Source organism: Silurus aristotelis (assembly GCF_946808225.1).
Source record: "Silurus aristotelis genome assembly, chromosome: 4".
Taxonomy (NCBI): domain Eukaryota; kingdom Metazoa; phylum Chordata; class Actinopteri; order Siluriformes; family Siluridae; genus Silurus; species Silurus aristotelis.
The window spans coordinates 23,490,022-23,514,877 of NC_139577.1; the positions used below are offsets into that span (position 1 = coordinate 23,490,022).

At 36.4% G+C, this 24,856-nt stretch overlaps 1 protein-coding gene across 3 annotated transcripts in view; it reads left to right on the top strand.

Annotated features, from left to right (window-relative positions):
* The window catches only part of adgra1b (adhesion G protein-coupled receptor A1b), a 201,138-nt gene that overhangs the window by 60,099 nt on the left and 116,183 nt on the right, over positions 1-24,856 (top strand). For all 3 annotated transcript variants that reach the window (XM_083538295.1, XM_083538296.1, XM_083538297.1), the window contains 5 exons: positions 8,872-9,036; positions 9,973-10,150; positions 11,901-12,050; positions 18,212-18,373; positions 19,107-19,307. In XM_083538295.1, coding sequence (XP_083394421.1) covers positions 8,872-9,036; positions 9,973-10,150; positions 11,901-12,050; positions 18,212-18,373; positions 19,107-19,307 — 856 coding nt within the window. The remainder of the gene's footprint in view (positions 1-8,871; positions 9,037-9,972; positions 10,151-11,900; positions 12,051-18,211; positions 18,374-19,106; positions 19,308-24,856) is intronic.

A 24,856-nucleotide genomic window follows, 5' to 3' on the forward strand; every position in this document is an offset into this window, starting at 1 on the left:
GCATTTGCATTCATTTATCGAATTAAGCAACTTAATCTATGAACAAAATTAATTATACTGTCATAATGTAAAAATAATGTCCAGATTAAGGTTTAATGCTCTTATATTTGTTTTCTTGTTTCCTTCCTCTTATAATAGAAAATACCAGATCAGTTTGACTATATTCAGATATTTTTACTTAATAAAATTGGTAAGATTTTTTTTTCATGTTCTGGCTTCTACATATGTGTGGATGTAAGTTAGCTTTCTTAAGGAAAGTCACACGTTCAGTAACTGACTTAAAAAAAAAAAAAAACATTCATGCAGTCTAAGACTTTTCTTACACTGAAGGAAGCAGGTAAGAGTTGAAGATGTGTGAACAGAGTTGAACTGTGGGAGGTTTTCCAAAAAGCTTAGAAGAACTTGCTTGCTGGCTTTCTTGTAACATTGTGTAACATTTTTGATATTTGTTTTTTTTACATGTTCCTAGCACTGACATTTCTGACAATACCAGTCATGGCGTTGTATATATTTGATATAAAAATCTCAGTGTGATTGCTGCTGTGATGCTACTCTATAAGCCACCAACAAGAGGTCAAAATATAGTGGTGCAAAACTCACAGAACAGCTACTGATATGGCAATAGCATACATGAATATTAAACAAAGCATGGTAATGGTCAGAAAAGCATCCATTTTTACCCTAAAATCATCTGTTTCTGTTCTGAGGATGCAGCTCCATTTATGTACAAGCTTGATGAAGAGAATTGATAAGATAAGTAGAGGTCTACTGCTTTTGTTCTGCTATACATGCACATATTCTTATGTTTTAATGACATATTATTTGGGCTCACCTTGTAAGGAATGATCGTTAAAATCTTTTGAAATTGCACAACTTCAGACTTCTTAAAACTTCTCCATGGTACTATAATTCTAACATACTTATTTCTTACTGTAAATGTCATACTATAATACAAAGATTTTTTTAATCAGTATTTTTAAAGGGACAATCTTTACAGTGCCTGTCTGCAGTTAGGAAACATGTGCATGTTCCATTTGTTTAAATAGAACAAACTATGGTTTGAAAGTCAAACATATCAAATATGGAGGTGGAACCTTAATGGTTTGGGGTTGTTTTGGAGCAGTCAAGGTTGTAGACTTTTTCTGGTTAAAAGTAATACTGATCCGAAATCCAACAATTCCGAACTTGAATGCCATGCAGTTATATCTGGACTGTGGCTAATTCGAACCATCTTCACTGTGTAGCAAGACGATGAACTAAAGCATACATCCAAGCTATATATTTCAACACTATTTAGAGAGCAACCAGTAAACTGAAGATGGATCAAAATCCAACTACTGGCAAATTTTACAAGAGGCTTTTAGACTAGTTGTTTGGAGAAACAAACTGTAAAATTGCAACTATTGTGTAAAGAGAGCATTTTTAAATGAAAATATACTGTGTAATATAAATATCTATCTGTTGTGTATAAATGTAACCTTATTATATATTTGTTCAAAGTAACAGTTGTTGCATACAGTATAAACAAAAAGAACATTCATGGTTCTCTCAAAAAATAATAAAATACTGTACTTTGGCCTGTTTGATTTATTTTTCTTTTTTAGGATTATATATATATATATATATATATATATATATACACACTGGTGATCAAAATTAGAGAACAATTTATAAACAATTGAACAATTCTGAAATAATGTTATCTTCACTGCTCAACAGTTGAAGGAGTTTTTGTCCTGTCTATACCATGTTAACAGAACACCTTTTCCACAAAATAACTAAGGGATTTCCAAAAAAAAACATTATTTTCCAGAAAACACACTGATCAAAATTAGAGAACACTTTCAGATACCTCCCAGTTATTGGTGTTCATTTGGTACCTGGTGCGAATTTCCTTGATTATCTTTCAACCCCTATTTAACTGCCAGCCTAACTTCCAGTTTCACTGACTCTGCAAGATGGTGGGCCGTTCTAAAGTGACTGAAAGCCTCCGGCAGCAGGTTGTCCAGATAAAGGCCAAAGAGATGACCCTATCAGCCATGTGATTTCAAGAATATTGAATCTTTACAACATCACAAACTCATTCAAGTCCGCCAAGAAGGCTGGTCGTCCACGGAAGACAAATACAAGAGAGGACAAGATACTGCGGAGGATCTCAATGGGCAATCGTTTCCACACTGCAGCTGGAATTGCTCACCAGTTCAGCGCTGAACAGGGTAAGGATCTGTCTCGTCATACAGTGTCTCGACGTTTAAGAGCATTTGGACTGAAAGCTAAGCTTTGCTGAGGAGCATGTTGTGTGGACAGAGGAGAACTGGTCCAAAGTACACTTCAGTGATGAAAGCAAGTTTAATTTATTTGGTCCGATGGGAAACATTATGTTCGGCGACAAACTGGAGAAAGACTGAACCCAAAGTGTGTAAAGAAGTCAGTGAAAAGTGGAGGAGGAAGTGTCATGGTTTGGGGCATGTTTTCTGCAGCAGGAGTTGGGCCTCTTATACAGCTACATGGCAGAGTGAATGCAAATGTTTATCAGAACCTTTTTCAACAACATATGGTTTCTTCCCTGTGTTCAGCCCGCAGTGTTCATGCAGGACAACGCTCCATGTCACACAGCAAAACGGGTAAAGCAGTTCCTTGAAACTGAAAACATTGAAATAATGACATGGCCTGCCCAGAGTCCTGATCTCAACCCAATAGAGAACCTCTCGAAAATCCTTGGTGACAAAGTTATGGCCAAGAAACCCACTACAGTCACCGAACTGTGGAGGAGACTGGAAGAAGAGTGGACCAAAATCACACCAGAGCAGTATGAGAGACTAGTGCTGTCCTGTGGCCGCAGATGTGCTGAAGTCATTCAGAGCAGAGGCCTGTACACTTCCTACTAATTGCTGACTGTTGTAACCTTCAGAAAATATTGTTGTAATCTTTTTCCATGCTACAGTCATTGTTGTTCTCTAATTTTGATCAGTGTGTTTTCTGCAATATAATGTTTTTTGTTTTAAATGCCTTAGTTAATTTGTGGAAAAGGTGTTCTGGTAGCATGGTATAGAGAGGACAAAAAATCCTTCAACTGTTGAGCAGTGAAGATTTCAGAATTGTTCAATTGTTTATAATTTGTTCTCTAATATATAATTTTATATATATATATATATATATATATATATATATATATATATATATATATATATATATATATATATATATATATAGTGTGTGAGTGAGTGAGTGTGTAATAATGATTTCAGTTCCACAAAGCTTTAGCTTCAGATGCATTAAGTACATTAGTTATGCTATACTCACAGGCATTTATATCAGCACATATAGCGAAGCTGCTCATGGCATTAATTAGTAGCCACCACACACAGAATGTTTATGTTCTCTTCCTGTATGTCTATTCTTCATCCCTGTTTGAGCTCTAGGGAATCAGCCAGACGTGCTGTCCTGCGTGAGCTCATAACTAATGGCTGGTGCGTTGTGTAGCCTGGCGCCCGTGCTGAGTAATGGCGTGAGGCTAAAGAGCCGGTAAGCGATAGCCGAGAGAGCAGCCGCGGAGTGTGAATCATACCTCATTTCTCAAAGCCCTGAAAGCCTGTAGAGTTGCAGACCGCATCACCACTAATCTCTCCGTTTCGAATCATTCTAACTTGACATAGTATACGAGAATAGAGCAGAGAAAAGGAGCATTATAGAAAGACAGGACGTCTTAAAGAAGGGTTTTATCTCCCATTTTGTCCCCTTGTCTCTTATCCTCACTCGCTTGCTTTCCCTCAGATTCTTGCCTGATTCTTTGTCTATGTGGGTTGCCATGGAGACTGAGGTCTTAATTAGCTTGTTAGTGTCGTTTGGCTTATTGTGGTTAGTGCTGTCTGTCTCCTGCATTTAACTAAAGCATGAACTCGTATCTATGAATTATATAGTAATCAGAAAATAAAGAAAAACATTCTAATTGTGTGTGTGTTTGTGTGTGTGTGTGTGTGTGTGTGTGTGTGTGTGTGTGTGTGTGTGTGTGTGTGTGTGTGTGTGTGTGTGTTAATTCACAGAAAATTTAAATGGGTTATGTATGCGGAAAGAATAAAGATGTGACTCATTTTTGTATTGGTGATCAGGGGTCCATCTGCTTCTTCCATGCTTTATTATAAACACGCAGTTACCTGAGGTGATAGAAAGTCATATGCAGCTGTGAGTTGTAGCAATATTCACCTCGCCCCATTATTAAGTGCAGACCTCTAGACTAAGGCTGAATTGGTTCTCTTGCTATCTTTTTAGCAGTACAACACTACTGTGGTTCCCCATGGTGTGTGGCATAATTGCAATATTATTACAATTCTTTCAGACAGCCAAAGCATATAAGGCTTGGTATAGGATTTAGTCAAGGATTTTTTCAAACAAATATCTACCTGCTTCATCAGTAGCATACAGTATGTATTATTGCCACAGAGAGAAATAGAAAAACTTTCATTACCTTTTTATCTATGGCACTTTGCAGATTATTCCTCATTCAGAGCAATTTACAATTACCTCATTTATACCATGAGCAAATGATGGTTGAAGCAGCAGCAGCTTTGTAGTACTGGTATTTAAACTCACATGTCTTCAACCACAGGGCTACCACTTCCCCATTTTGCCTCTTTAATCTCTCTCTCATTTCTCTCTTGTATTGATGACTTAGATTGTTGCATGCAACATTCTACAGAATCTTATTAGCAATGTCACCATGCTGATTATAGCAAATTCTTTAACTGACCAAACCTTATCTTAAAATTGTTGCCCTCCACTACAATTTTAGCACATTTTAAAAACTGAAAAGAAGCAGCTTGGAGGGATGCATTTATGGGACAATGTGTAACCTCTCACACGGTCTAGTTCATATCTACAATCTAATTCAAATGCAAATTAGCACTGATTTGGAAATGTGTTGGTAGAAGCATGACTACTTGATCATGGCAAAATTGTATAATAGATGGTTTATAATATTAAATGGTTTAAGAGGTGTGCGGGGCTCAGTGGGTACTGGCCTCCTGGAGGTTGTGGGCTTAGATACCTGGATGATGTGCAAAAGAAATCATACATTCCCCCTTCACTTATTAGGAAATCCTGTACACTTGCACATTTAAATCAGGTCAAGAAGCTTTGAATGTCATTTCAACCATATATAGCTGACGCAGTACACAGTGAAATGAAACAACATTCCTTCTTAACCCTGATGCTATATACAACAACAATCACAGAAAACACAGGGCTAAGGACAAATAAGTGTCCTCGCCACATAAAGTGCATGTGTGCAACCTGGTGCAAACAGTGCAAAGACAACACAAGACAGTGCAAGACAAACAGGACAGTGCAAGACAAAACACAAAATAGCTCTGCCAGTAAACCTGTGTAAAGAGACAAAGTGAACTGTAGCAAAAATGTAAACAAAATGTTGTCCAAAGAGCAAATAGCAGCAATCCAAAAAAAGATGTGCAAAAACGGCATGTAAACATTTATGGAACTGTTTACTCAGTACAGGCCAAGAGCTTCAGTTAATGTTCACATCAGCCAGCAGCATCAGCAACCATTAGATTTTGACTGCGGCAAACTGTAGTAGTTTCTGTAAACAGAAACTGCTTGTTGATGAGACCAGGCAATGTGGTCTGCTTTCATAGTCCTTAAAGTTTAATGTGCTGTGTGCTCTCAGATGCTTTCCTACTCACTTTTGGTATAAAAAGTAATTATGTGAGTTACAGTTACCTTCCTGTCTGCTCGAACCAATCTGGCCATTCTTATCAATAAGGAGTTTCTGCTTGTTGAACTTGACAATCACTAGATGATTTTGGTTTTCCTAAACATTTTATGTAAAACAATATGTACTGTAGAAAGGTGTGTACATTATCTTTAACATAACACGTTAACCTTTTGTGTCACTTATAACATGTGTCTTTATTGTCAGCCCGCCCTGAATAGTGCTTGGGACTGTAGTTCTGTCTGAGGTCTTATAACAGTATCAACATCTCATGACCTATGCTTCAGTCAAACCCTAAATATGGCTTTTGGTCCCTAGAAAGCATTTCTTTCATCTTCTTTCAGTATAATGCTCTGTGGTTGTCTGTTGTCTGTAGGCAGCTTGTCTGTTTAGTTTGCATTCCGGTGTTCCTGTGTCTGTAGAGAAGCTCCTTAGGGATGCATTCCTCTTCCAGCGGACTGGAAATATCCACATCGTCATCGCTAGTCTAAAAATATCACTCATATTTCCTGAGGTTTGTTGAACATACAACCTGTTTTGCCATTCTCACTCTCCTTCTCTTTATCTTTTTGTCTTTCTTTATTTTTCCCTGTGTCTATCTCAAAGAAAGTGCATTCTGGTCTATGGTCAGGCTGCTGGAATGCTCATTACATGGCCAATTTTTTTATCCTTTTTTTTTTTTTTTTAAATCGTTAACAGCCTCGTGAGTGCTGTTATATAAACAAATCGTTAAATATCAGTGCAAGTGCGTAAACGCTCTTAATGAGGCCTTGGGGAGGCGTTGTTTGCAGACAGCTCCACAATAGAATAGCAGCGGTGAGAATTTACGTCTATGTGCTTGTGTGTGCATGTGTGTGTGTGAACTAGAATGTATGCGTCAGCATGAGCTAAATCCATGTTCTACTTTCATTACTGTTTCCTTTTCTTAACAGAGTGGAATCTATTGTTCCTAAATTGACCCTGCTGACCCATGCATGTTTAATTTTTAAGGCTGGATAGTCCTATAGTTTCTCTGGTCTGCCTGCAGATTGTGTCCCAGCCTGCCTATGTGCTTGTAAAACAGAATGAGAGAGATAGAGGGACACAAGAGGTCGGTATTCAGAGGCTTATTTGGATGTGCACTTAACAGTGACGTCTTTTTTTGTTCTGCATTCCCGTCTGCTTTGGGGAAAAATAAGCAGTGAGGAGAGAAGTATTTTGACTGCATTGTCTGGCTTCGACACTGCCCATCTTTATTTTTACCCCCCCCACACACACCACCTCCACCACCATCTTTTTAATCCTATCTCTGACGTCCAGGCACATCCATCTTAAACGAGGGTTCATTCATTCTTCAATCTGAATTAAAGAGAGAAGAGTTGAAAGGGTCTTGGCTCCAGGGCTATTCTAGCGTGGCGTGAAGCGGAGAGGCCGGAGCGGATTCAGTGCACTGCGGTTATAGCAGCTGGAGAGAGAGTGCCTGTTATTTTTGGCATGTGGTTTTGAAGCAGCTGGAGCTGTGAGTGCAGTAGCATCGCTTTTCCATGCCGCACAATGTCGCCATGTGTTCCTGAACCACCAGGCTCATGCTAGCTCATGCAGTACAGACAAATATTTTTTTTTAAATGCTTGAAAGTGCCCCTTTTTGATCACTGACACATTTTAGTGCTATTAATCAAAGTCCGGTGATCTGTATTGTAGTAGAGGACAGCAGGAAAGTACAATCACGGGGCCATCATTAACCAGTGTCAGTAGATCACAGGATGATTCATGAGCATGCTTTTGACATTTTATACAAAACCCATTCCTGCTCTTAGAGCAAGCTTGTAAAATGGAGACAAGCAGCTGGAAAATATTCCAAAAATCTTGATCTGGTTGAGCTACAGTATGCAAACAGCCTTAGTTTGTGTTAAGAATATGCATGTGAAAAGCTACTGAAGGACTCACACACAGCTGAGTCTAAAATTCATAATGCTGTTTAACAAAACATTTCCATTGAAAGCGTTAATGCATTTTAGGCAGAGCACTTTTGCTGAACAGTATGTGTCACTTATGCATTTGTGTATTTGTGTGTGTGTGTGTGTGTGTGTGTGTGTGTGTGTGTGTGTGTGTGTGTGTGTGTGTGTGTGTGTGTGTGTGTGTTTGTGTGTGTGTGTGTGTGTGTTTAGGATTATTGGATAGAACAGAAGCTTGCCGAGAGGCTTTAATAATTTTTTTTTCTGTAAAAATTTGAATTCCCTTCGCTTGCTACGGCTTACTGTTTGAATGTCAACTGCCCTTAGCATGTGACAGCGTTTTTTTTGTAGTAGCATTTAAAAATAGAAATTAACTCTTACCGACTTCACAACTTCACAACTCATCAACAGAATTTTATTGGTGTATGGAATTGTACTTAAATAAAGTCCATTAACAGTGCTTCATTTTGATAAATATGGATTAATAGCATTTTGCAGATGCTTGACTCTTTTGGATGGTGCAGCTTTCATCTAATATTGTATGCAGATGAAGTGTTATTGATGATATAGTTTCACCTTAAAGAATAAAGTTTTTGGTGATTCTTCTTCAGACTGTTCCATGTAATTTCCTTTAACTTAAACTACTTGTTCCAGAATGGCAGCATGAAAATATGATTTCCATGGTTTTGAGTGGAGGATCTTGAGAAGCTTTTGTAAAGCTTCGACTTTAACCCTATTGAACACCTATAGAATGAATTGGAACACTGACTGCACCCCAGGCCTTCTCACACAATATCAGTACCTGATTTTACTTACGCCCTTTTAGCTAAATGAGTGCAAATTTCTACAGCCACACTCCAAAATGTAGTGTAAAATCTTCCCAAAAGAGTGGAGGTTATTAGAACAGTAAATGGGGACTAAATCTGGAATGGGATGTTCCAAAATCACATTTGAATCTAATGATCAACTGAGACAACTGCACTTTACTACATATATACTTGCCTGTAGTACAACTGTTTGTTGTTGGTGTATTCAAAATGAAAACATGATAGTGTTATTTGGTGAAAGTGAAAATCTCAGTGTTAACACATTAAAGCCTCATTCATGTCATGGACAGTTTATTATAATGAGGCTGAATTACATTGAAAGCATTTGTGGACTTACAATAAACCTCCCTCTTCAACCTCTTTTTCCTCCTTTCCATTTTCTCAGTGAACTAATCCTCTCCAACGTGGATGCTGATGTTTCCGGTAATTGGCAGTGCCACGTGACCAGTTCCCGTGGAAACAGCTCCATTGGCATGGAGATTGTGGTTTTGGAGACGTCTGCGCTCTACTGTTCTGCAGAGAGGGTGACCGGCAACAAAGGTGACTTCAGGTGTGCGAACGATAAGAAACACAAACCTGTAGTTTTACGATTCACAACACACAACACACATACACACACGCACAAAATATTCATGCATTCACATTTTGTAAGCTCGAGATGCAGTATATCCATAAGGTTAATCAAAAGCATATAAGGTGGCATTCTTAGTGCACAACAAATCTTCTGTGGCATCACAATCCCAATTCTGCATAAGCCAGCAAATTACACACACCTCTCATTTTTTATGATCATTAACCATGTCTTTGGCTGGCAGGGCACCACTCAGTAGTTAATGAGACGAAGCCGGCTGCCTCGCTCTGGCTGAATGTCTCAGCATTGCTGTGTGCTCTTTTATTTTTAAATATTATTTTCGGTGCTTTCAATTTCTAAACCTTCCATCTAGCTCTCCTGGCACAGTTTCTACACAGTATGGATGGAAAGAAAAAAACAGCTCATTGTTATGGAGGGAAAACAAATCACTGCATATTTCTTACGACAATGACAACCTAGAAATTATGCTTTTTTCCTCTGACAAAACTTGCCCTTTAGCATTAATTACCTCGTGCCCTTTTTTTTTTTTTTTTTTTATTCCAATCTGGAATGTCAGTGAATATTCTTTTTATATTTATTAGTATGCAGGGAGAGTCCTTTCAAACTATATTTTAAAATATCTTTGGATTAAAATCTTTATTCGATTAGAAAGTTCAAACCAATCAAACCAATGTTTGTGTTAGTTTGACACTGATTATTTTCCTTAGGCAAGTTTTCCCAGTAATATAGGTGAAATACATTAACATATTTATCACAGCATTCATCATATTATACTGCCATTGTAGTGATCTTTTCGGCAACTGTAAACCAATACACTAGTAATCAAAAGCGTTTTATTATCAGTGCATTTACTGTTGCAGATCTGATGCTGCTCTTGTTTCTTGTGTCCTACAGGTGGCCTAAGACCCAGGCTGGTTTAATGGCATTTCTTCCTTGTGCCACTGCCTCCTACAGCCCTCACGAGAAGAGGGCATGGCGTAGGTGTAATAAGCAGGGCGGGTGGGCAGAGGACGACTATAATCAGTGCCCGTACTCCGGCAAGTTCACCCGCGTTCTGCATGAACTTACACAGGTGGGCTAAAACAATTAACATCATTTGTTTGTTTGTCTGTTCATGCTGGGAAAAACAACAGTTGGCAGAGAGTACATTTATTATGATAATAGGCCAGAACACCTGTTGAGCCATTCGAAGACTGGTCTTAATGTTCCTACATTTGAAAGATTAGATCAGTTTATTAGTTCTGTCCTGCACATAATGAGACACGGTATATGTGTGCAAGTGTTTCCTTAATAGAACTAAAGTGCAACGGGTGCATGAGGCCATCATGGTAGCATAGATGACGCCTCCAAATGAAATATTAATGAAAAAGTTAATTTTTTTCCATCCTTAATTTTGAAAAGACATCCTGCCCCAAGTGTGCTGCAGATTCAGAAAGAATCGGTAGCGTTACTGACTCGACACTTATCTCATGTTATCGCCTTCTGCAACGCATCCTGGTAGTGTTATAATTTCTCTCTTGAACAATTGTCATGATGTTTGTTTTGGTATTGGTTCTTGTCTTGTCCGTAGCCATGTCCTGTCATGGACATGTGGCCGATTGTGTTCACCTGCCTTGTGTTTAGTTTTAATGAGTTTGTCTATTAATACGCTGTTGTGTCACTGTACTAGCATTAAGCCTTTCTTTTCATGTATCTTCTCATTCTGGAATATATGCATGTTCATACTAGTTTTTGTTGATTGTTTCTAATTATGGATAGCCCTGTTTTATTGGCCCACACTTTTGCCCACACTGTGAACTTGAATTATGATTCTTGGATTTGCCCCAATAATTCATATACTTGTTTACACTCTTGCATCCTGCCTCTCATTACACATTACAAATAGCTGCCCCGGGGTATGTCTCAGGTCACGTAGCCTGTCTAATGTTTGCCAGTTTTATTCTATGCAAAGGTGATACATTCTCAACTTTTGATTATATCTTTTGCCTCATATCACTAATTAAATAAATAGTTGGTAGAATTTGCAGATTTGCAGCAAGTGCTTTTTATGTTTCTTAATAAACATTTTATTATGCTCATTATGATTATTGTATTGTATGAAAAGATGGCTAGAAATTTGTCCAAATAAGTGAAATTCTACTTAGGAAATGTTAGGAAAAGTATGATTTAAGGACTTATATAGTATAACTATATTATAACTATCAGTTTTGGGACAATTAAGGTGATATTTTAGCAGATTTTATTGTTTCCTTTGTTAAAACCTGCAAAACCTACAGAAATGCTACCATTGTATGCTTCTCTACTCCAATTGGTGTAGATCTTATTTTTATATTTTTTTCTTTTTTACCTGCATAAAAGATGTTGTTTTTTTTCTTTTTTCTGCTTTATGTAAATTCTGATATACATAAATTCTATTCATAAATTTTTATTATGGACCAAAAAAAACAACATTTCATTTAATGGCATAATGTGAATTTAATTTGATTTAATTTACCTTCAACCTGTCTGCAGAAATAGTTTCCTTTCAACAAAAAATAATTTATTTACTAATGTGGGGTCAGTATAACCCCCTTTTCACACTGACTGTCACAAAAATGCTCAGTTATATCCCAAAGTTTTCAAAAGAGTTACTGTGCCAGATTTTGAGATGAAGATACATCAGAAAAGGTGTATGTTAGTATTTTCAGGCATCAGAACATTACATGGTGTCCCTCTAAAAAACATAAATGAATGATTTTACATGTCTCAAAATAATTATAATAATAATAAATAATGTACATTTCAGAGATTAAGTTTTTTCACCAATTTTCTCTCACGCACAGATACCAGTAAACACCTCCAACGCTCTGTTCCTGGCCCAGCAGCTCTCCTCCATCACCAGCAACGCAGAGATGTTTGAAGACATGATGGACGTCATCTTTGTCACACATCTTGTAGAAAGAATCACACGTCTTGTGGGTCGACTCATGGAGGTAAGGCCTTTTTTTTCAGCCTGCTCTAGACAATCAAATCCATTTAAGGAGCCATTTAAACATTTTTACTCATTTGGATTCGGTGCAGTTGAAAAAAAAAAAATCATGGAACTGTTTCTATTTTTGTAAGATCCAGGCTTAAAGCCACAATTTTAACAGTCTTTGCTTACTTTCTCCAGAGCTAAAGTCCCAGGAATTCTACCAAACCACTCCCTAAAGCCTTGTTTTTTGCTTTAAAAAAAAAGATATGCATGAACACAGTAAAATGGCAAAATGGCACAGTAATGGCAAAAAAGTTTAACAAGAGACCATCAGTGCTTTTTGATTCATGCAGGCAGTTACACACCTGATTACAGATCCAAAAATCTGCACCGCTTACACTAATTTAACTTGTAACTATAACCTTGTGTGCCTTTGTGTAGTTGGATCAAAAGTATGCAGCCACAAAAGGTGCTTTTAAAAGCTTATTTCAAGCCAACAGCATGCACACATTATGTAACAGACTGGAGGAAAGAATATACCCCTGGCTACAGTATAACTGTACAGCTAATTATGCCGTGAACATTGGAATGTCACAATTTGAGGTGATAACAAATTGCACCAGAGGCTATTAAACGAAATTACATTCTAGTGAGTAGAAACATCTGTTTTTAGGGGGGGTTCCAGGTTTTCTCCAGCACTGAAACGCCACACTGAAGTTTGATCTTGCTGCTCCCTTTTGCTTGGTTTAACTTCTTTTTTGGTTGATTTGCTTTGCATTTTTTTTTTTTTTTTGAGCCTGTGTAATCCATGGCATATCTCTTGTAAATGAGCCCTTGTTAATTTACAGCCACACCAGTGTATACATTTCCAATGAACCAGCATAATATGCAGAACTCAACTTTGTAAAGAAGTTACATAAATGATTAACATTTAGATTTTGACTTGCTGCAGACAAAGCAGGAGATTTTAGTGATAGCTATCTGCATTCCACATTGATCTGTAGCAAATAAAGTTTTAAATACACAATAATAAATATATATCTTTTTTATTTATGTGTTTTGTAAGATTGTAAGATAAGATAAGATAAGATAAGATAAGATAAGATAAGATAAGATAAGATAAGATAAACCTTTATTCGTCCCACAGTGGGAACATGTTTCTGTTACAGCAGCAAATACATAAAAGAATTGAGACATAATACAGTGTACAGTAAATACACAGCACAATGTATAAATACAGAAAGAAAAAAAAAGACACCACGAGTAAGTGTGTGTTTTTAATTGGGAGAGCAAAAAAACAGGGCTTTAAAGATTATTATTTTCAGTAGTCAGAAGTACAGTAGTACACATATACCAATTATACAATGGTTATTAAAGTGTTTTTATTTAATTTATATGTTTTAGTATAATAGTGATATGAGATGATTCAGCATATAAAAATGTTTGAGCTCATTTTCATTTTTCTCCCTCATTTGTATGCATTTGTGTGCAAGAAGTAGGAAAAGGTTAGAAATATGGATGAAATGGAGGAATGAGAGGTGGGGCTTATTATTTATTCTGTTCACTTTTGTAAATGTGGGCAATTAACAATAGCTTGTTTTTCGCATGCTTTTAGTATGCATCTTTAGTATAGCATACACCGTTTAAACCTTCTGGGCTTTTGATCTGCCTGATTCCTGTTTATTCTCTTAAATGTATTTTATTTATGACCAAATTTATTAGTACAAGATCATTTCATGACCATGTCAATATACCCATTCAGGGGAATGCTGAGTTTTAGTACTGCTTGTCTGTGGACTGATTTTGTCGCAGTTATACTACATAAAACCATGAATGTCACCTCATGAATGATGATATCAGAATTGCTTTAAAGCCTCCGTGAAGGTTGCTTTTCAACTACGATGTGTGTGAACACACTGTAAATTTGCTTACTTATCAAAGACGCTACTGATTTACTGTGCAGTGTGTACATTCGGCGGCTTAATTGAGCAAATTCTAAAAGCTTACTTAATTTGCTGTTTACTGAAACCTGAACTTCCTCATTCAGTTAAGTCATAACATTTTTAACCACTTAATTAATTAATTTTTAATTCCTCTGACACTGCACACTACACTTTATAGTTCTGTGAAGTGAGTTTCCTTAAAAACTCTAGATTACCTGTTTTTATATGAAACAAGGAAATAACCACCTTGGTTTAAGTAGTAAAGCAGGGCACTATGGGAGCTTCTGCATCTGGTTTAGAAATCTGGAGCTACCATGCAATTTTACAGATGTACTACATGTTATTAAGTTTTGTCTGTAGTCTTTAGAGTTAATTATGTTGTAAATCTATGCTTGTGGTGGTTTAAGCATTTTAAAAGTAGTAAATGGCAGTATTCGACAGAGGGAAAGTTTGGTTAGGATTTGGCCTTCCTGGAGGAAACCGTAGGGTTGTGGCAATCTAAATAAGGTCAGAAACTTAGTTGGCTACTTGTTGGGAAGTTTACTTTAGGTACACAAAGGGAAAGTCTTTAACTAAAAAGATTATTAAGAGGATGGATATATATATATATATATATATTCATATTCACACAGTGGTGTGAAAAAGTGTTTGCCCCTTCCTGATTTCTGGGTGTGGCTAGAGAAATTGAACTCAGGTGTGATTAACCACAGTTTTAAAGGGGGGCAAACAATTTTTACACACAGGGCCATGTAGTTTTGGATTTTGTTTTCCCTCAATAATAAAAACCTTCATTTAAAAACTGCATGTTGTGTTCACTTGTGTTATCTTTTACTAATATTTAAATCAGTTTGATGATCTAAAACATTAAAGTGTATCAAACATGCAAAAAAATAAAAAAATCAGGAAGGGGCAAACACTTTTTTACACCACTGTGTGTGTGTGTATATCAATATCAATATATATATATATATATATATATATATATATATATATATATATATATATATATATATATATATATATATATATATATATATATATTAGGGTTGTCAATTGATTAAAATATGTAATCGTGATTATTGATTTTCAACTTGTGATTATCTTGTGATTAATCACAACTTAATTGCCCATTTTTATCTGTACTAAATGTACCTTAAATTTATATTTTTCATGGTTTTAATACTGTAAACAACATGGACGTGGACAAATATGGATGCTTTATGCAATTGTATGTTTATTATTAGTAAAACCAAACTCAACATAAAGCATGAAGACAAAATATTCTTGTAAATGTTTTAAAGTAATTATGGTGTTTTGAATCTTCAGGACAACAAAAGGAACTTTTGCTATGTTTTCAAACGGATGGTTTTAATTGCTGGATGTGTGCATCATGGCGGTTTTCGGTGCTTGATTTACCATGTGGTGCATATGTAAAAAAAGTTTAATGATTAAAAATAATTTTTTGCTGGAGTTTTTTTTATTTTTTATATCTGAGTAAAGAAAGTATGTCGTCAATAAATGTGTGTTGCTTTGAAAGTTTCAATTTTCGGCCTTAATAAAAAATGGTCAAACAATTGAGCGCTGCATTAATAACGGGTTAATGAAATGTATTTGTGTTAACCTGCTAACATGGTCCCTCTAATAAGCTCATTTCTAAACAGCCCTAATATATATATATATATATATATATATATATATATATATATATATATATATATATATATATATATATATATATATATATATACTGTAGTGGGTTTACTGTTCTAGGCATCAAAGGAACAGTTATGTCTCAAAGTTGAAATGTTGAAAAAAAAAAAAAAAACGTCATGTGGTGCTACTGAGCTCCTATAGCACATGTAGCTTAATATGTTAATGCTGGCTAAGATCAAAATGTGTCAGAATACACAGTGTAATGCAGCTTGCTATGTTTGGGGCTGCATATCCGTAGTCTAGTCAGAGTGCCCATGCTGACCACTTACCACTGCCAGAATTGTTCGAGGAACTTTAAAAGGAGCACTGACTTGCCCACCTCATTTCCCAAATTTCAATCTGATTGAGCATTTCATTTGTGACTTCAAGAATCCTCTGCTAGACCTAGCACCGGACAGGAATGATATGCCTTCAAAGGTCAGCATGTTTGACAGATGGTTTTAATGCTATGGCCGATCAGTGAATATCATAGTAATATATTGGCATACAGCCCTAGAGGAATATAGTTGTGTATAATTTTACCAATATGGCATTAATTATTAAACAGATTTGCAGACATACCAGTAGGTATTTGCTATACTAGCATTCCTGTTTTCATATGCATCGGTTGAACTGCATCTCAGAATAGATCTTTTTATGAAAACATTCCCAAACTTAAAATTAATATCTATTTCTGTTTTTTATGTATGTTGTACCCTTCAGAGGAGTATAGATTTAAATCTTATTTTCTATAAGGCAGTTCATATTAATGCTGGAAGGCAAGCAAATGTTTCCACTTATAGACTTTTATAATGCATAAACGGCATCCGTTACGCTACTGAAAGAGATATTTTATATATAGACGTATTAAATCAAGCTATAGTACTTTTCATTAGTCTAAAAGTCTTTAAATAGTTGTGTAAAATGAAGGTGTTGATTACATGAAGACTCAGTTTCTACTTCTAATATGAGGTGAGTTGCTAAGAATATTTATAACGAAAGATTCATATTAATGGTGGATGATATACAGCACCTGAGTTGTAGAAGATCTGACAAAGAAGATATTGAATTTGACTTATTGGAATAGTTTATCAAATCCAACACTTATTGAAGTCTTCTGTCTCTGTCAGTCGCTGCATCAGATAGTTGAGTTAAACTTGATATACATTTTGTGAGATTTTGACAAGTAAAATCGACGTAGATAAATAAACTGACAGACAGTGTGCTGCTGAGGGGGTTGTGTGTTCATTCACAGAAACGCTCACATCATGCACCTGCACATGGATCCTTCATCTGGACCGTGTATTTTTTAGCAACTTATCATGACTTTATTAAGTGATATGATGTGAACCACTAACAAGAATTGTGTAAAAATCTGACGCATTAAAATATAAATATTGATTTGAAAACAGATATAAATATACCTGGATATTTCTATATTAGGGATATAACTGAACATGAATACATTATTTAGATTGAACAGGTAATGTGTCCTATTTGAGTATGAATACAGACATGAACAATAGGTGAAGTATTGTTGTTGTCAGGGTTTTTAAGAAGCTGTTTTTTTAAGAAAGCTTTCTAACTTTAGACTAGGTGTATGGATCAGGAATAGGGTGCGGCAAAAAAAAAAGAAGAAAAAAAAGGTTTGCACTTTTATGCATATCTTGAAACGATAGCTTACCAAAGTTCCTAGTGAGTGTTGCCAGGTTTCTTCAAAATTCTTTTATATTTTTTTTAAATAAAGCTGCTCTACTTTCTGAATAAAAAAGAACTTGTTTTTTTCAACAGCTCTGTCTTCTTTTACTGTTTCCCTGTGCTTTTAGTGTTAGGAGGATTGACATAAAAAAATAAAATAAAAAAAAATGTAAAAGCATTTCCAGTATACCAGTATATAGCATATCCACTTTTGGTTTTAAATCCAAATAATAATTTATTATGGAAAATGTTCTTATATATGACATTAATAAGTGTATTTATTCTGCCAAAAGAATATGTAGAAACATTATTACAGTACATTAGAAACAGATATGACAGTATTATAATTACAGTAATATATTATAAATTTTTATATATATATATATATAATGTTGCCAGATGGTTTAAAAGGACATTTGAACAGCTGGACTGACTATTCTAAAAAAGCCTCACTGTGAATGATTGTCTATGTGTGCAGGTGTGTGTGCGTGTGTAGGAGATGTATTGTGAAGAACACTTCTGGGTATATTTCTTTTTAAGCCGAGAAAGCTCAGGATACTATAGGGCTTAATCACAGCCCTGACCAGGATGAAGCAGTTATTGAAGAATGAAGCATGTTATACATGATTAACCTGGAATTTTATTAATTACCTAAATCATTCACTCAGTCAGTCATTTATGAAACCTCATCATGACAACAAGTCACACATGTAACAAAATGTTTATCTTTTGCAATTTTGTTTGTTTTTAAAATCTAATCGAACTTATGATGTGTCAGTCCGGTATTACACGGAATCCTGCTTATTATTAATCAGAGATATATTGTTTATCTTGCCCTTCCCTCCAGCTAGGGGACTACGTGTCCAACATTGCAAGCAACATGATGCAGGTAGAGGAGCACATCCTGTGGATGGCACAGAACGAAGCTCGAGCCTGCACACGCATTGTACAGTGTGTTGAACGCATTGCAGACCTCACCTTCAGCACACACACCCAGAACATCTCAAAGGTAATGCAGTAATACAGTCTCTTGTACAAAATCAGATTTACTCTCACAGAACTTCTCAAGGGTAATACAAGAATACATTATGCCTTTGCATATTTTCACATTTGCTCACAGACGTGGCGTCTCATAGGCAATGCAATAATGTTCACTCAATTTCCTAGTCATTCACAGCAAGGGCAGCTCAAGAGTAATCTGTACACATAAACAAAAGCATGAAAAATGTATCAGAGTAAACATAAACATATGACTTATATACTGCATATATAACCTATACCTATATGTTGTACACTTGCTGCTTTTTGTAAAAGATGCACATGAACATGCGTTTTGAATTACAACTAGCATTGCTGTCATAACTGCTTGTATAATTAATCATCACCTTCTAACCAATCAGATTTGAGAATTCAACAACACTGTGGTATAAATATTTAAAAATCATAGAGTACAATATAAACACTGTCCTTCATTCAACCTAGTTTCCTTTTTCCTGCCCCTGCTATCCACCCTCATTAATTAGCTTGCTGTTTATGTAGGTTACAGTTTGCCCAGTGTCTAATGTATTGTTTACTCATCGCATAGTTCTATAATCAGAGAAGTCCTCGCCTCATTCAGCACGAATGAGTGACAAACGACTAGGAAGAAACTAGGTCATCAGCCACCCTCCTTTTCTCTTCATCTTGCTCTGTGTTTTTCCTCACACTCTCTCTTCTTTCTTTCTCTTTTTTTGTTTATGCAGGTCTCTCCTAACATAGCTCTGGAGGCCTTTGTGCTCAGGCCTTCGAGTGTAATGGGTTTGGTGTGCATGGTGGTGGCTAATCCAGGTCAGAAGACTGGCGCTGGGGTTTCTGGGAATTCAAGATCACCGCAGGAAACTCTCCTCAGTTTCCGATGTCATACAGCTAATGTCACAGGATCACCCAGTGGCCAGCTCAGCCAGGTAAGAGTTAACACCCAAAGCTAGCTGCTCTATTTGCATTAAAATAGAGCCAGCTGGTGAATGTCACTTTACTAATGTTCCCACTTAAAGCCATTTGCCCGAAGTCACTTTCTGCTCTAGTAAAGTTCACTGCATTTGCTGCTTGTTTCACATAGACTTAGTTCCATCTTATTGAGCTGCTGAGATTTTATCCTAAACCAAATCATATTATGTAGGCTACAATGTACATTGGTGAGGTTTTTGACTTAAAGCAAAGCAAATAAATAAATAATGGTTGCTGGTGTGCGAATACCAGTGATATTTTAGCTTTATTCTGCCTAGCCTCCTCCTCCTCCTTCTTCTTTTTTTCAGCTGCTCCCATTAGGGGTCGCCACAGCCATCTCCATACTACTCTGTCTTCTACATCGGCCTCTTTCAAACCAACTACCTGCATGTCCTCTCTCACCACATCCATAAACCTCTTCTTTGGTCTTCCTCTTTTATTCCTTCTCATACCGATATACCCCATGACTCTCCTTTGCACATGTCCAAACCATCTCAATCATGCCTCCCTCACCTTGTCCCCAAAACGTCCTGCATGAGCTGTCCCTCTAATAAACTTGTTACTAATCCTGTCCATCGTCGTCACTCCCATAAAAAACCTCAACATCTTCAGCTCTGCTACCTCCAGCTCCACCTCCTGTCTTTTACTCAATGCCACTGTCTCTAAACCATACAACATCGCAGATCTCACCACAGTCCTATAAACTTTCCCTTTCACTCTTGCAGATACCCTTCTATCACAAATCACTCCTGCTATCACTCTTCTCCATCCAATAGATCCTGCCTGTACTCTTTTCTTCACTTCTCTAACACACTCTCCATTACATTGCACTGTTTACCCAAAGTACTTAAACTCCACCTTCACCACCTCTTCTCCCTGTAACCGCACCACTCCACTGCCCTCCCTCTCATTTATACTTATTCTGTGTAGCCTCTTGCTGTGTGAAAATGAAAGTAGAATGGCAAGCAAATATAAGAATTGTATTGATAAAAAAATGTTCACATTGCAATAGTACCTTGTTGCAAGAACATTATGTAACGGCAAGAATATTAGCATTAACTTTAAAATCAGTCTAATCAAATATTACACTGTGATCCAGACTCAGATATCTTACAATCATGCCATTCATAATGTGTTATTAAAGTAAGATGAAAGGGTTTAATTCAATCACCACTATGTAAAATGTCCGACTTCACCTTATACTAACTTATGGAATGATCGAAAAATGATGGAAAATAACTGAGCAACTCACTTTTTCCACATTTAGGTTCCATTTTTTTATGTATGATACGTCACTGTCAACTATAAGTAAAGCATTTTTTTCTATCCTTAAAACAATTTAAGAATCAGTAAGGCATAGCTAGTACTACGGTGGCCGAGAAGTGCAACACACATTAACAAATCCGAAAACAAATGAACAAATCCAAAAACAAAACAACAAATCCAAAAACAAATTAACAAATCCGAAAACAAATTAACAAATTAGAAAACACTAACAAATCCAAAAACAAAATAACAAATCCGAAAACAAATGAACATATTCAAAAACAAATTAACAAATCCGAAAACAAATTAACAAATTCAAAAACAAATTAACAAATCCAAAAAACACAACAAGTCAGACAAACCGGAAAAGGTAGGTATAGTTTGCGAATGGAAACTTACAGATCATTGGACAAGACACCTGTCATTCAAAATATACAGGAAGTACAACTTTTTTTCCCCTTTTATTTTTTTATTTTTTTATTTTTTTATTTATTAATTTATGTTTTTATTAAGCAATTAACCATATACAAACAACATGGCAATAACATGTACAATTTACATTACAATACACAGAACAGGTGCATTAAAAAATATAAATATATACACATACATAAATACAATTTATAATAATAATCATCAAATTAAAGTAAAAAAAAGGGTAAAAATGATCAGGGCTATGGTTTATTCTGTAAATCATATTTTTCTATAAAGGACAAAAGATTCATTGCATTTTTCTTTCTAATCACTTTTAGGGCTTTTGTGAAAGAAATAAACTCATTATAAAATGCAAAAAAAAACCCTGTTGGTTTCAAGTATTTAGATTTTGTATATAAAATTTTCCCATCAGAAGTATATTATTAACAAGAAAGTCATCTCTGGTATTCTCTGTTTATCACAGTTTGGGTTCCTTGGTGGTCTAGTGGTTAGGATTTGGTGCTCTAACCGCCGCGGCCCGGGTTCGATTCTCGGTCAGGGAACCGAGCCCAGCCATTAGAGTTGCACAAACAGTGCCGGTCCCAAGCCCGGATAAATGGGGAGGGTTGCGTTAGGAAGGTCATCCAGCGTAAAACATGTGCCCAATCGTAAAATGTCTTAGATCTTTTTGTCATGATATACTGCAGCATCTCCAACATCACTGCATATGAATTTCCTTCCTCAAAGTATCTTTGGATTAATTCCAGTTTCTCCTTGCTTGCCAATGTTTATTTCTGTTATTTTTTATATTTAAAGCTGCACTAATCCAAATAATATAAAAACGTTTAAAGTAAACGGACAATTTTACACATGTACAAGAAACAAAGTTATAAGATTTCATACTTCCTGTATATTTTGAATGACAAGGTGTCTCGTTCAATCATTGGTAAGTTTCCATTCACAAACTACCTACCTTTTCCGGTTTGTCTGAATCGTTGCACGAAACACATTAACAAATCCAAAAAACAAAACGACAAGCCAGACAAACCGAAAAAGGTAGGTATAGTTTGCGAATGGAAACTTACAGATCATTGGAGGAGACACCTGTCAGTCACCTGTATATCTTGACTGACAGGTGTCTTGTCCAATGATCTGTAAGTTTCCATTCGTAAACTATACCTACCTTTTCCGGTTTGTCTGGCTTGTCGTTGTGTTTTTTGGATTTGTTAATGTGTTTTTGAATTTGTTAATTTGTTTTCGGATTTGTTATTTTGTTTTTGGATTTGTTAGTGTTTTCTAATTAGTTAATTTGTTTTCGGATTTGTTAATGTGTTTTTGGATTTGTTAATTTGTTTTCGGATTTGTTGATTTGTTTTTAGATTTGTTAATTTGTTTTTGGATTTGTTAATTTGTTTTTGGATTGGTAATGTGTTTTGCACTTCTCGGCCACCGTATAGTACAGTCAGGGATCATTATTTGAATAAGGTAACATGGTGGTATAGCAGGCACAATAGTTCGTCAACATAACATGTTGCGCGCTGCTGCTTCACAGCCACAGTTTCCCAGGTTTGACACTAAGCCTAGTGTTACTGTTTGTGTAGAGATGCTCTGCAAGTCTTTGTGGGTTTGCTTCCAGTATGTTGATCATAACTGTGTGTAAAGGAATGTGTGAATATGTGCGTTGCATCCAGTCTAGGGTCTCAGTTTGTGCCCATTGTACCTGATATAGGCTTTTCATTACTGTGACCATGACCCAATGGTTACAGATGAAGAATAAATACATTTAGAATAAATAAATAAACTTTCTTTCTTTCATTCTATCATTCTATCATTCTCTCTTTCTCTCTCTCTCTCTCTCTCTCTCTCTCTCTCTCTCTCTCTCTCTCTCTCTCTCTCTCTCTCTCTCTCTCTCTGTCTCTCTCTTTCTGTCTCTGTGTCTGCAGTTTAGCCAGAGAACACCCTTGTACAGTTTTAGAAACAACTTTATTGGAAGCAATATATTCCTGCTATTCCTCCCTCATGCCCAGTGTTCCTGGGATAGGCGCCAAATCTACCGCAACCCTGACTAGCATAAATAAACTACAGATGGTACAGGATACTGGAATACACTTTTGATTGGCATAAGTCACACAATTGACTAAAGATTTAGACTTCATCTGTTATTTTAGATTTTTAAAGGCTTCATTGCTAAGAGAAAACATTATTATTATTTTTAATGACACATTTTTAAGCAGCTGGAGGAATAACATGGCTAACAAACCAATATTTGTTCATGCTATGGTATTAGGACATTCATTGGAAAAAATTAAAGTTATACACTCGCTCTACAAGGCACTTTATTAGGTACACTACACCAATAATGCGTAGTACTTTTAAAGAAGCCTCTAAAATCCTTTTTAGAACCATATCCCAACGGTGTTCTTTTGGATTCAGAGCTGGTGAAGAATACTAAAGATTTAACCAGTTTGAGACCATAATCACTTTACACTATTCTCATGAGTAGAAAAGCATCTCAGAAAACATTTATTTATTTATTTAACATTAAAGAGGAGGGGCTGCAACAGCAGAAGACCACAAAGTGTTTTACTTCTGTCAGCCAAATACAGTGAGCTTTGGCTTAGCTTTTGCTAAGGCACACAGGTGGAAGGGTAAGAATTTGGTGCTAAGAGCATGGATCCATAGACCCAACCTGCCATGTGTCAACAGTCCATATTGGTGGTGGTGGTGGGGGTGGTAAAATAGTGGTTGGTAGGTAGGAAGGTAGGTGGGTAGGCGGGTAGGTGGACGGACGGACAGACAGACGAAAAGGCTTTGTGAAACGCACAGCATAATATCACATTTTTTTATATTGCTGGTAAATGGGGGTTAAAAGATTGAACAAATTATTTTCATCCATGGGATCTAACTATTTTTTTTTTGTTTTGGTTGGGATTATGGTTTAACAACGGCTTCTTTTCTTTTATGTTTGTATCAAATGTGTCTAAGAGCTTTAAATTGGCAGTGACAATTCTGTTTGCTGTATAAATTGAAACCCGTGTGTGTGGCTTTTGTCTGTTTGTGGTCTTAATCTGTAGTCAGGAAATGTTGACCATTCTCCCTGATATATACTATGTCCTTGTGTCCCTGTCACTTTCAATCAGTACGTTCCAACCTGCCCTCTTGGGGGCCTTTTCCAAATGATAAATCCTTCTTTCCACTACCCCTACATATACACACTACGGTGATACAACTAGCCACCTAGTGTTATGTTTTAATATTTGAAGCAAGACTTGCATAACTTATGCATGTTTTTATGTATTATTTGCCTGTTTTAGGAATATGTACCGATGGCATGTTATATAATTAACAAAGCAGGTGGCATTGGTGCAGTGCTTTTCGAATGTGCACACTCACTGAGTCAGAGATAAAAACAATTCTAACACCGCTAACAACCTGCCAGGGGCAAGCGAGACTTTTCTGCAAAGAAAACGAGCCAGGTGGCACTGTGATGCAGCAGAATGTTACAGCAAGATCAGGATAAATAACAGACTAGCGTTTTTATATGAGCCAAAAGGGAGCTAGCAGCTAATGACTTGTAGCGAGACAGGTGGGGGAACACAGAGTGAGATGAAGGAGTTAATGCTGTCATTTACCATGTAGACTGAGAGCACTGATTTGGAAACTTTTGAAGGTTAAAGTAAGGATACAGCCAGCGCCAAGCCTCCCTGTCCTTTCCTCGACCCACTCTCTGATCAGGAGCCCAGTCGAACAGCAGGGAGAGAGGGAATAAGCAAGACAGAAACAAGGTTTACAGAATAACAGAGAGAACAGCAAAAGGAGTGCAGAG